At 45.7% G+C, this 12,759-nt stretch overlaps 1 protein-coding gene across 1 annotated transcript in view; it reads left to right on the top strand.

The window, feature by feature from the left end:
* Positions 1 to 12,759, top strand: part of ATP6V1E1 (ATPase H+ transporting V1 subunit E1) — a 451,663-nt gene that overhangs the window by 390,722 nt on the left and 48,182 nt on the right. Inside the window, exon 8 of the mRNA XM_069628660.1 lies at positions 4,332 to 4,419. Coding sequence (XP_069484761.1) covers positions 4,332 to 4,419 — 88 coding nt within the window. The remainder of the gene's footprint in view (positions 1 to 4,331; positions 4,420 to 12,759) is intronic.

Genomic DNA, 12,759 nt, shown 5'->3' with positions numbered 1-12,759 from the left:
CATTCTTCTGGGGGTACTAATGTTGTTTTTTTATATCCTGCTCTCAGCCATTTTGTGTTTGAAATCTTTCCTTTTTCTAGGTGACCATGGGGTAGCCTTAAAATGGCCCTTCTGTCCTGTGGGCTCTTTGCGAGCCCATCCTGGCAGCCTCCATATTGTTCCTAACTGGTTTAGGTCAATATAGATCTCTGCAGTATCCCTCACTTCCTGTGGAGGTGGCTAAGGGGCACTTCCACTCGCCACATGTTACCATTTGTCCATAGCGTTTTTTTAAAACAAAACTATTTTTATTAAACATTACACTACACCCCTCCACCGACCACAATCCCTATGCACCCAACTCTGTGTGTGTATTCATCCAATCCAGCTGCTTCTTTGTCTATATTTCAGCCTTCCAGAGTTGACATGTCCAGAATACTAATGTTTTGCGGACACCATTGTAACATAGAATCACTCTTTAAATATTCCAACATTTCCCCCCCAATCAGCCCTAAATTTCTCTACATCCCCTTGAATCCTGTATGTTATCCATTCCATTGAAAGAACCTCCCACAGTTTATGTATCCATTGCGTAATCGTCGGGGAATCAGAGCTTTTTTCAGAAGTTTAGGGGTTTGGCGCGATTCCGGGGCTAACAAACCAAACTTCCTCCCATTGAAATATTACATATTGCTGGGTAAATGTGCTCCGTATGCACTTTAACCTCCTCCCAAAACCCCTAAATCTTTGGACAATCACACCAAATATGTCTCCAGTTTCCTTCCCCATTGCAACTCCTCCAACAATTTTGCGACACAGCCGAGTACATTCTATACATCCTTTGAGGAGTATAATGCCATTGGGTCATCATTTTGTACCACCTCTCTGTCCATAGCCCTTTTAGTGAGTGACTGGCTGGTCCTTGGCCAGCCCCTGTTGCACTCCCTTGCTGCTTTGTTCCTACGACTTGGAGGTGGCAGATCTTCTGACCTGGTAGAGGAGTTTTTCTGCAGATTCCTGCCTCTTTTGCTATTTTTAAAGCTCTCACTTGACAGAAATTGTTTAGTGCAGCGGCTTGGACATAACCCACTTTGGGTTTTATGCCACGTGAGGGCCAGTCCAGTACAGACTTCTTGAAAACAAAATCCCTGGTTACACCCCACATCTGCTGGGCTTATCTCTCTACTCAAACTGTTTTCAGGGCTCCTTACTGTCGCATCCCACAGTTTAGTGCCAGCATCCTTTGCTTGGCTGGGGGTCCCTGCAGGAGTTCAGAGGGGTGCCCATCATTCATCACTCTGTCAGATCTTCTGTTTGGGGCGTTCAAAGGTACCTCCAGATGTTGTTCCTGTCCTGGAACAGTTGCTGCTGCCTTATTCTGTTTGTCAAGTTGCTGAGAGCGATATTCATGGGTTCCAAGGACTTGCTTGCATCCTGCTTGCAAATTCTCTGATGTGGGTCCAGGGCCTGTGAAGAGCCTTCTAGGGTCAAAATTGGAATTCATGGAACAGGCGCTGGAAGTAACTCCTGGCTGTCAGAGGTTTCCACTGACCAGGAGAGACTCATTGTGATTAGGAGCTACTGCAGTCAAGTCTCATGAATGGAGTGCCTGGAAGATAGTTGAAAATGGTTGAACATATTGAACCTCTTTACATTGCTGTGTGTTGTACGCTATTGTTAACTGATTTCTGTTGAATCTTCAGTCTCTGGCCATTTTGCTTTACATGTTCTTACTTTGGATATTCTCTTCAAATTGCTTTCCCTTTCCTTTACATTTTTTTTTCTTCAGTTTGTCAATCCTACTACTACTACCTCTGATTTAGTCCTCACCCATCTTTGCCACTACATCATAACTCTGCCACTTTTGTTACTGTAGTAATCTGTCACTGTCTCTTAACTGCCTCATTTGTATTTCTGCTAACAGCTCTTTTTTCTGTGGTGTAACCTGGCTCACTCTTTCTGCTGCAGAATGAGTCACTAATGCATAGCAGGCAACAAATCTAATTTCCAAATGAAAAACTATAGCTATGTGTCCAGTAAATTTGACCATTCATTCTTTTCATGTCTTCGAGAGATTCACTAATGTGCCTTTATATGCAAATTCCTAGGCACATAGCATTGTCAGATAGGTATATTTGTGTTCCATTATTTGACTTGGGGAGCCAAAAGTAGCTGTTAGTGTCAAGCTAACCAGGCTTTTGTAGGTTTTATCCAGGAGCTAAATAGCTCCCAGCAATTTTTAACCCTGGCCTCTGTTCCTTTTCTGAGTTGCTGGGATCATCATCATTGGTGTGGGGTTAAAGTGCCTGGCAATTGAATCCTGAAACCCACACCTGTTTAAAAGGGCCATTTACTTACTGGGTTGCTGGAGCTGTTTTTACTGAAACTACAGATGCAAGCACTTACCTTTGGATCCAGGGAGGTTGATTATTCACGATAGTCCCACTCAGATGTCCATCTGGTCTGGGTAGAGATTCCTTGGACGCAACTCTTTACTGCAATTCCCATAGAGTTCTGTTTGGGGTCCTCCTGTTCTGCAACTTCTTCTGTGGCTGTGGGGTGCATCTTCCAACCTCCTGGAACATTTATTTTGGGTCTCCATGGGACTTCCATGGGGTTGCCAGTCGCAGAATACACAGGTGAGGTAGATCAGACTTAACTCTGTTACAGCTGGTGGCCGTTTATCATCTCCCATTAATTCCTATAAACCTTTGGCCCTGCTTTTGAACTCTGCAGAACTGATTCTGGGGTACTTACTTGCCTCTGGGCATTTTCCCTGGGTCCCTCTAGGGGATCCAGTGGGCTCCTTACCAAGACTTATTATTTTTAGAACTATCTTTGATTTTTAAGACTACATTTCTGCAATGGGATTGCATTTTTGACATTGTCACTAATCTTAGTAACTGTATTTTTCCCTGAACTGTAAAAAGGTTGTGGTTTCTAAAATGTTCAGTCATTTTTGAAGTTATTTAACTTTGGTTTTAAGTTGTTTTCTGTGTCCTTAGGCTTTGATACATTTTCAGGTGTGTATATGCATTTATTTTAATATTATTCCCTAGAGGATCCTAATGATTGTGGATCATTATATAGGCCTTTGAGTTTTTTCTTTTTTCCTGCTGGTAAAATTGTTTCGTCGTTTGCCCAATACGATACCATATGCATTGCGGGCTGGCAACCAGGTCTCGGGCCTTGAAATATACTAGGGTTGGGTTGTGTCTTTAGTACACTGTACATTATTGTGCACAACCTAGGGTACTTACCTGCTTGCTAGGTTTTATGCTTCCCTGGTGGTCTCCCCACCCCACTTGTTTTATGTTTGGCGCTCGCTTCTGGTAGAGGGACCACAGATAGACACTAGTTAGGAGAATCGTTGTGTAGACATTACTATGTTTATTCTATACTTGGTATCTTTGTAATAATGTGTGTTATTACCTAGGTACTTATTTGAACTGATAGGTTTATATGTGTGATTTTATGAAAGTATAGCTTTTTCAGTATATCGTTGTGGTGTATTTCCTAGTGATGTGTGGAGACTAACTGTACCTTTTGTGTCGCCCTACTTGAGAGTTCAGCCTTGTAGCTCTAACCACGTTGCCTACTCGGAGGCTTGGCTTTCCTTTTTTGTCAAGTGTTAGCCTTCCCCTCCCTAGGGTTAAGGGCAGTAGGCATTCTCAGCATGGGATTGTACAAAAGCTTCCTTTACAATGCAATTGTCATCAATATACTTGGTGTGAAAACCATAATAACCAAGACATACTTTACATGCATTACAAAATAAAAGATATAAAACATGTTATGAAAATGTAAGAACATTTCTGCATAAAAAAGGGAGTAGAACTAGTGAGCATAATTTTAAAAGCATATCATCCAGACTTTAAGATTCCCCAATTCATGGCAAATGCAGATCTTCATTTGTACATTTGTCGCTTTGCATCTACATAATTTGAATTTAACATTGCAATGCACTTTTCAAGGTGGACAATTGTTGAGGCTTTCAAATATGCTTTCCCCATTGACTGCTCTTTCTCACCTGGTCGCACCTTAAACAAAAAATGCTCCATCGCTTTAGTGGTAGCAGAGTGAAGGAGATGAGATCATTCACATGTCTTTACCCACTCATTAGAAGGTTGATCTGGGGTTTGGGAGTCATTAAGTGGGGTTAATCTACTTCCTGCATATGATTTAACAATGTGTAGCTTCTCATCTTGGAGTTGTCCTCCAATCTGTATGATGAACAGCTAAATGGAGGACCTCCTGGAGCCTTGATGTTTTCATGGGATGACTTGAACGTGCTTTCTTGATTATTTTCATTTAACATCTATGATTACAATATTTTCTAATTCTCTTTCTAGTGCCGGAGGTGTGGAGATGTTCAACTTTGATGGTAAAATTAAGGTGTCTAATACACTGGAGACCAGACTGGACCTCATAGCTCAGCAGGTGAGTGTATAACAAGTGGATAGAAGGTACTATGTCAGTCTGGTCTATGATCTTGCTTCTGTATCTTCCCAAATGAGCGTCTTTTCTTCTGAAAGTTGTCTGTGTACAGCTTGACATCCAACTCAAAATACTTAATGTTCTGTACAATCGTGGCATTGATAAAAAGGTTTTGAACCATTACGCTCATATTTCAAACTGCTGAGGCCAGTGGTAGGGTTTGAGGAGAGGAATGGCTTTTGCCACACGTCCCACTCTCCCCCCTCCTCATTCATCTTGCTTATCAGACATGGTACTCTGGCTGCATTGCAGACCTCTGATGCTGATGCCCCAGCAATAGAGACATTTTGCTGACGGTTTATTACATTTCTGGATGCCAAACCACTTTTTGTAGGCTATGCATGTAATGTTGTGGTTTCTATGCTTAGTTTAAAAAGAAAAGTGTCCTTATCCTGGATACCAATCTGTCACTACGATAACTAATTGATGTGCCAACAAATCTACAAGTCTTGCTTAAGAATACTGTGAAGAAGGCTGCGTCCAAGCTAGACTATGCAATAGGGTTGCATCTTGGCCTCCTGCAAATGTGCTGAGTAGATTGTCTGAGGTGTTGCAGCTACTTTCATGCTTACATTTAGAAGTTCTATCACCTCCACTCTTCACACTGCCCATGGAAGTTTGTAGTTTCAGGCCTAATGCACAGCTCACCATGTATTCTACAAATGGTGTCCTCCCGCCCTGATTCAGAAATACCAGCTCCTCCTCACTTTACACCTACTCCCACTCTGTGATCTGATTCATGTGGGTGGGATTCCAATCTTTGTAATGCACGCAACCAGCTTGTGAAATGTGCTACCACATTAAGGGCCTAATTCACAGAAGCTTTTTATAATGGCAAAACCCCATTGGAGAACGCTCTAAATTAGGCCCCAAGTGCAGTACTGATCACTTTCTTATCAAATACTCCACCTGACGTTGCAGTCCCTTCCAGATTGGGCTCACTTTCAATGACTACATTATATACCGCTATGCAGCACAACGTGAACATTCAGTAACCAGAAGCTACATCAAATACTGAAAGATTGCCTCGCTTAAGAAGCTTGAATATTATTGCGTCTTTTTCAGGTACTGTCTGCCTTAGATGTCTGTGGATGTTTTGTGAAAGGGCAAAATTGACAGATGAAAAAAAGTTCCTCACAGTCGAAAGTGATAGAGAGAGGCACAATTAAGTGTTTTAGATAGGCAAAGAGATCTTTGTATATGTCGGTATGAGATTAAAAGCCAGTGTGGACAACCGGATAAAAAGAATGGCTCTCAAAGGAAAATAAAAAGGCCATCAAGACTCTACCATGCTCAATGTAATTTTTTACTACTCCACTGGCTCATTTTGCTTTACCTTGATTTTGTATGTTTACAGGTAGCATTCTTTTATTTTGACAATGTCAAAAGCAAATGGAATAAATAAAATACAGTACAATTCAACAAGAGCTGTAAATAACTTAAAGAATTAAACAAGCCTGTTAACCAAAGTATACATTTCATAATCACAATTCTTAAGGCAATAGCAATAATACAATAAAACACTCTCCTAAAACCACATCAAAAATCTCATGTTCGCACGGGCCATCACCAGGTCTCTTGGTCTTGCAGCATTATAGGAGGAGGGTGCACATGGCAAGCAAGAAGGGGAGAAGCGACCCCACCGTCGAAACTGAGCGGAGGACCCCCGGGTCCCTTCCACCAAAGATGACGTCAAGGATATATTACAGGAAATAAAGGCCCTGAGGGGGGACATTCAAGCCTCCGTCTCGGATCTCAGAGGCAGGGTAGGGGTGTTGGAGGAAAAATTCGAAGTGCTGGAGAGCAATCACATTAATGTCGACCCCTTCAAAATGAAGTATGGGGCTAGAGTGGCCGACATGGAGCTGCGGTAGGAAGAATTTTGATTATAGGGGAAGAACGATTTGAGTGTTTGGCCTGAAAGCAGAAAGGAGAAACCCCTAATGATGTCCATTAGAAGGGATTGCGAACTCCCTTTTTGCGTATGTTGGTATGAAGGAGGTAGAGATTGAAAGGGCCCATCAGGGTTGTATGGTGAGAGCTAAAGGGCCGAAGTCCATGGTAGCAAAGTTCCTCCGATATGAAAACAAAGCTGAGTTGCTGGAAAAGGCCAAATGCTTGCAGAACTTTCAATTTGAGTGGGACACCATACAGATAAACCAGGAACTATTGAACCTCACCCTGTCCCCATGTAGGGACTGTCGCCCCTTGGTGGCATGACTCTCGGAGAGGGGCCTTCGGTATAGATGGACTTATCCATTAGCCATGGTCTGGTCTTTGATGTTAATGGAGTTGACTACTGGGTGGCCATGGGGTCCGAGGCGCAACAGGTTCTGAAACACCTTTCAGAGGGAGAAAAGATGGGCAATCAGCAGTCAGAGGAAGCGGGTGCAATGAGAAGGGATGGATGCAACGTGAAAGAGTTCCCAGAGGGAGGAAGTACGAAAGGCTGAACACCCCTTTGCCGGGGAAGTGATACTGACGTTGACTTGAGATGTTCTATAGTTTATGGTGGGGTGTATTGTTGGGCATAAGGGCATTGCTGCTTGTGGCTAGGGCTGTGGGGTACAAGGTTTGGTTGCATCATTGCAGGGTCTTTACATGCGCGACAGTGCGGGTGGGAGTGAGGTTTGCATGTTGGTCAATTTCTGAATGGGCGTCTCAGTTTGTTTGGAGGGGTTGTGTTTGGAGGGGTTGTGTTTGGAGGGGTGGGGGGAAAGGGGAGAGTATGGATTTCAAGGGGTTTGGAAACAGTTGCTTGTTACGCAGATTTGATTAGTGGGGATGAGGGGCCTTCTGGTTGTATATGGAAGAGGGCAGGTGGAGTGATTGTCCCTTGGTAGGAACGTTACAAGAGGCCGATCTCTATATTGTGGGAAGTGGCAAAGGTGACTTGGAGAGGGCTGCTCATCATGGAAGGGTATAGTAAGAAGAGCGAGAGGTCACTATTGGAGGATAGATTACGGGTTCAAATCACTTCGTTGGAAGAGAAGATACAGACGGAACCTCGAGAGAAATGACGTCATTGGGAAAGTTAGGAAAAACTATGGAAAGGGGATAAAGCGGATGCACTCCTGGCAGCGTGTCAGATGGGTCAGAGGGCAGATAGATGGGTGGAGGGGGGTCTTTGATGCCCTGGGTACGCTGGCCACAGACTCTCTGGAAATTGCTGACCGCTTTGCAACATTTTAGGAGTGGCTGTATAGCCCTGAGGATGAGCCGAGCATGGAGGGTGTCGGGGATATTTGGTGGAGACCTCCCTCCCCCAGCTGGCACTTAGTGAAGCAGAGGTGCTGGATGCCTCAATTCCACAGTAGGAAATTATCTTGGCCATTAGGCAGACGTAGGCGGGCAAGGCCCGGGGGAGGATGGCTATTCTATGGGTTTTTACAAGTCGTTTGTAGAATTTGTGGTCCCTCCATTATTCAATTTTGGTATGCAGACGGGGAAGGCCCCCAGATATTTTTGTCAGGGGTTGATCTTTGTACTGCTTAAGGAGGGGAAGGACCCTCGTCGGTGTGCATTTTACCGTCCCATTTCTCTCCTTAACATCGATGCCAAGCTAGTCACCAAGGTTCTGGCTTCTAGATATGAGGGGCTGATGCCCTGGCTGTTCCATTCTGACCAGGTGGGGTTCATCATGGGGCAGCTGGGAGCAGACACGCTGTGGAAGGCGTTACATCTTATGGACGAAGCTAGGTGAAAGGGGGGGGCGGGAGGGGTTATCCAACCCTTTTGGCCTTGGATGCAGAAAAGGCCTTCAAGAGGGTTTATTGGGCCTTTCTATATGCGGTTCTACAGAAATATGGTTTGGGACCAAATCTTCTCAATGTTATCCGAGCGGTGTACACAGAACCCAGGGCCAGGGTAGCGGTTAATGGTAGGTTTTCACACAAGTGTTGCCTTGAGAGGGGAACCAGACATCTCTGGAGTCATTGGCTGAGCGGCAGCGGCGTGCCCCTCGGCTGGAGGGGATAGTAGTGGGGACAGAGTTCATGTTGGGGATGTACACCAATGGCATTCTTTTACACCTAAGAAACCTACAGGTTTGGGTCCTGGCGGCCTTGGAAGTGATGGCTCGCTCGCAGGGTACAAGGTTAATTCGGGAAAATCCATTTTGTTTCTGTTTTAATGTGGACTCTGGGAGGGATGCAGCGGGTCTCACACCTGGCGATTGTGGTGTAGTCAGATGAGATTCAGTATTTAGGAGTGATTCTCACAAGGTACCTTGAGGAGCTGTCTGACACTAATTATCCACCACTGTTAAGGAGATTGTATTGCAACATGCGAAAGTGGAGCGGGCAAACCATTTCTTGGATGGGTCGGCTCAATACCTTAAAGATTAATTTTCTCCCTAGGATATAATCCGTTTTAAATATTCCCAGTGGTGGTGCCAGAGGGGGTATTTCTTGAAGCAAAGGGCTAGATACTGCGCCTCCTTTGTCATTAGAAGAAGCTACAGGTAGCCTACAATAGGCTGGTGTTGCACAAGGATAAGGGAGCGGGTGGGGTTTCCGGATTTTAAGTTATATTATAAGGCAGCCCAGCTGAGGGTGTTGGTTCCCCACTAGCGAGAGGACAGGGACAACCAGTGGGTTTACCTAAAGAACCTCCATTTGAGACCGGCAATAGTGGGGCAGTGGTTGTGGAACCCAAGGGAAAAGGTCCTACGAAGGATAAGGGAACACCCCGGACTGGGGGTGATTTGGAACATTTGGAGGCGAGGCCCAGGGATGTGGGGGGTTCACTATATGGCCCTCGCCACAGTGCCACATGTGGGCCCCGGTGATTAGGGACGAAATCACGAAAGAGTTGGTTTGAAGCCGAGTGGCGCAATTATGGAGAGGAGGGGGAAGTTCATTACCATACAGGAATTCGAAGAGGCATTGCAAATTGGGAGACTTGCAGTGTTCCCATTCCTTCCGTAAAGTGGGTTTTGACAGCAGAGAAATGGAAGGGATTTGTCCAGAGGGAGCTTGGGCAGACAGAACAGATTTTTAATATGCAACGAGGTATGAACGGGCTAATTTCCTTGCTTTATGCGCCCCTAGTAGAGGCTACTAATGGTGACACTAACAGGCTTTGGGCCAAATGGGAGAGGGACCTGCGGCCTGAGGTGATTGAACAGCTCAGGAGAACGTTCAAGACTTCTATAGCCTGCCAATACAAATTGCATGGGGTGAAACTGCTTAATCGCTGGTAATATGACCCTGTTCGGCTCTCCAAAATGTTCCCAGGTGTGAACCCTCTGTTGGCATGCTTGTTGGTAAAGTACCACATATTGGCACTTGGTCTTGCAGCAAGGTGCAGGTGTTTTGGTCGGAGGTGCTGGGGTGGATAATAAGCATAGACTGGATAGAACGACACCCCAACCCTATTTTGGTGCGCTTTGGTTTGGAAGAAGTGGATTGTGCTTGGGAAGCCATGTCACACATGGTGCATTTCGTCCTAGTGGCAGCTCGAGCGTGCCTCGCTACACATTGGAAGAGAGAAACTGCCAAGAATGACAGAATGGTGGACCAAAGCTGGGGAGATTTATTTGATGTAAAATATCACTGTGGCTCTTCATGGTGGGGCCGGGAGGGGTGTGGGCTTTGAAGGGGAATGGTCAGGAATCCACTCAGACCCAGGAGTTCTAATGATATAGGGAGGGGGCATGAGGCCGTTGTCATCAGACACGTGAGTGGTTGGGATGAATGTTTTTCACGTCGGTCCCCCCCCCCCCCCCTCGTCGCTCAGAGGGCACTCTGGTGTACTTGGGGGGGGGGGGGGGGGCGGGGAGGGTGCTCCCACTTCATACATTTTATGTGGCAATCTATGTTGTTGAAACTTTTTTAATGGATGAAGTTGTGGGGTTTATCCATCCAGTTGGAGGGGGGTAGAGGAGGGGTAGGGCATATTTCTTTGCTTTCAATATATTATATGTATGTCCTGTTCTTGTTTGCGGTGTTAAAAATGTAATTTCAAAAAAATCTCAGTCTAAACTGTGCATAAGAGTGATGCTTTGATCCTTCTGTAAATCCATTATGAACATGGTTCTGCCTCACATATTTTTAGGAGCCTGGATCATAAGAATAGGGCTCGTTTTATGCAGGACAATAAAGCCGAACCTTTAACCACTTAACTGCCATGCCCCCCACCAGTGCCAAGGTCTTTTTTGGTGATTTCGGTATTTCCCCATTCAATGCCTTCAAACGTTTTCTCTTTCATTAACCCCTTAAGTGCCACGGATGAGGTATCTCGTCCTTGGCAACACAGAGGTAATCCCAAGGACGAGATGCCTCACCCTTGACAGTTAAGGGGTGTTTCTGCCATTAAAAGATAGCATAAAGCTGGTCAGCATTGCCGAAGACCTGACTTCATTAGAATAGGGATGAGTTTAATTTTCTTAATCTTGTGGTAGTTTGGGCAAAAAAGCAAGTGGCATGAATCTTCACATACTGCCCCACATCGTGGCCAACTCAAGTCGCCCTGGTTGGACCAAACTGAGGCCACGGCCCTTATAGGTAGTTTATTTAGCATGGCTTTAGTAACAAGACACCATTCGTTGAAGGAATTAGTCCCCACGAGGTGTTCCTGAATATTAGTCTTAGAGAAGTACATAAAAATGATTTGATAGTAACTGTAGTTCTCTGTATTCTCTTTATCCTTCAATAACAACGCTAAACTGTCTTTTTAGAGCCGCTACACATGACTTGGCCATGGCCATTATGTTATAAAGTGAGTCGGTGCAGTTATCTTTACCATATGGTGCTTAATCTGCAAGTGCCACGGTATCTCCATCTCATGAGGATGTTCTAGGCATGCTCTAAAAATGCAAATTGTCAATACTGCATTCAAGTTGTTCCAGAGTCGAAACCAATAACAAATGGGCATAATTGGGGGAGGAGTGGCCGGCGAGCGACGGATGCAGCAGTAAGGCTCTGTAGCGCCCACTCCAGGCTAGATAAATCCTGTTCTCGAGCACTTCTGCCGTGCAGACACGTCTCACAGGGTATTGGAACACCCCGGGTGCCTGGATTAAGCAGTGGTGGGTAGTGAGCTGATCAGAGTCTCTTCCGCCAGATCGAGAAACGACAGCGTGGTGTGGAATCAGCGCAGGCATCAAGGTGTCCATCAGTGTGTATATAGTGAGAGCCGGCGAACCCAGGAATACTTGAGATTCGGGAGCTGTCTGCAGGGATTTGCTGTGCTTCACGCCATACCGGAGGGGCGCCAGTGAACCGAGGCGACGGCCGGTGAGGAGTAGAGGAGACCCGTCTGCTATCGGTAGGAGGCAAGGAGCAGCCTCAGTGCCCAGCAGGGCGGACAACAGACGGTAGGCAGGCAGTTGGATCAGCAGCCAGGCCCCCTGCGATATCCAGAAGTAGGCACATTGCCAGGTAATGGAGCCAATACTGGAGACTGGAGGGGACAGTGCGTGGGATGTAGACTGTGAGCGGCCCTGACACCGTACTGGACTTTTTGATTGCTGGTTTGCAACGTGCGCTACAACTTGCGGAGGAGCTGGACACTGCAAAGGAGGCGCATATAGCTGCCGCCTGGGTGTGTTACTGGGTGTTGGGGAGAATTCTCTGAAAAGGCTAATTTCCCAAACCTAGTGAGTCCGCCAGCAGCTTTGCTGGATTTTTGGGGTTTATTTTTTTCTCCTGCTAAGAGTGAGACTCTTTTACTCCCACTCTTAGGCATGATTTGAGGTGTTCCTTTATCTTTCCATGTGTTTTATGGGCTATGGGGTCTTTTACTCCATAGGGTCTCATGTGTTTTTGATGTGGGTTACACAGCACCCTCCGTGCCGTAACCCAGGGGTGTCGTAGCGACCCCCCAACATAGACTCCATACCCTGGGACTGACTACTGTCTCCCAGGGCATGTAAAGTCCCCATTGACTTTACTAGTCCCAAATTATGAACAGAAACCAGTACAAGCCATCATATTGTGGACCTACTGGTCGGGGCAATTCGATTGCCCCGGGGTCTGTTGTTCGAGGGGGCACGTCTCCGTCCCCCCCTGATCGAGTTTTGGCTGGTGGCAGTGGATACTACTTTTTATATTCGACCGCGAATATATCTCTATGGGATTTTCCCATTGTTCGAGGCTACCAACTTTAATTATTTCATTCTTATAGCCTCGAACATACCGCCGGTTTATTTATTTAATATTAATTCACCGGTTGGTATTTTTTGCCGGAACTCTATTCTAAAATGGCGTGTGTTCTCTTTTGTGACGCCAACCCAAGTCGAGCCCTTTGTTCCACTTTTTGGCAGGCTTCTCCACAGAAGCC

The sequence above is a fragment of the Ambystoma mexicanum genome, chromosome 12 (assembly GCF_040938575.1).
Source record: "Ambystoma mexicanum isolate Mex_15411 chromosome 12, UKY_AmexF1_1, whole genome shotgun sequence".
NCBI lineage: Eukaryota > Metazoa > Chordata > Amphibia > Caudata > Ambystomatidae > Ambystoma > Ambystoma mexicanum.
Note: the sequence above shows the minus strand (reverse complement) of the source record. Positions and strands in the feature narration are given on the sequence as shown.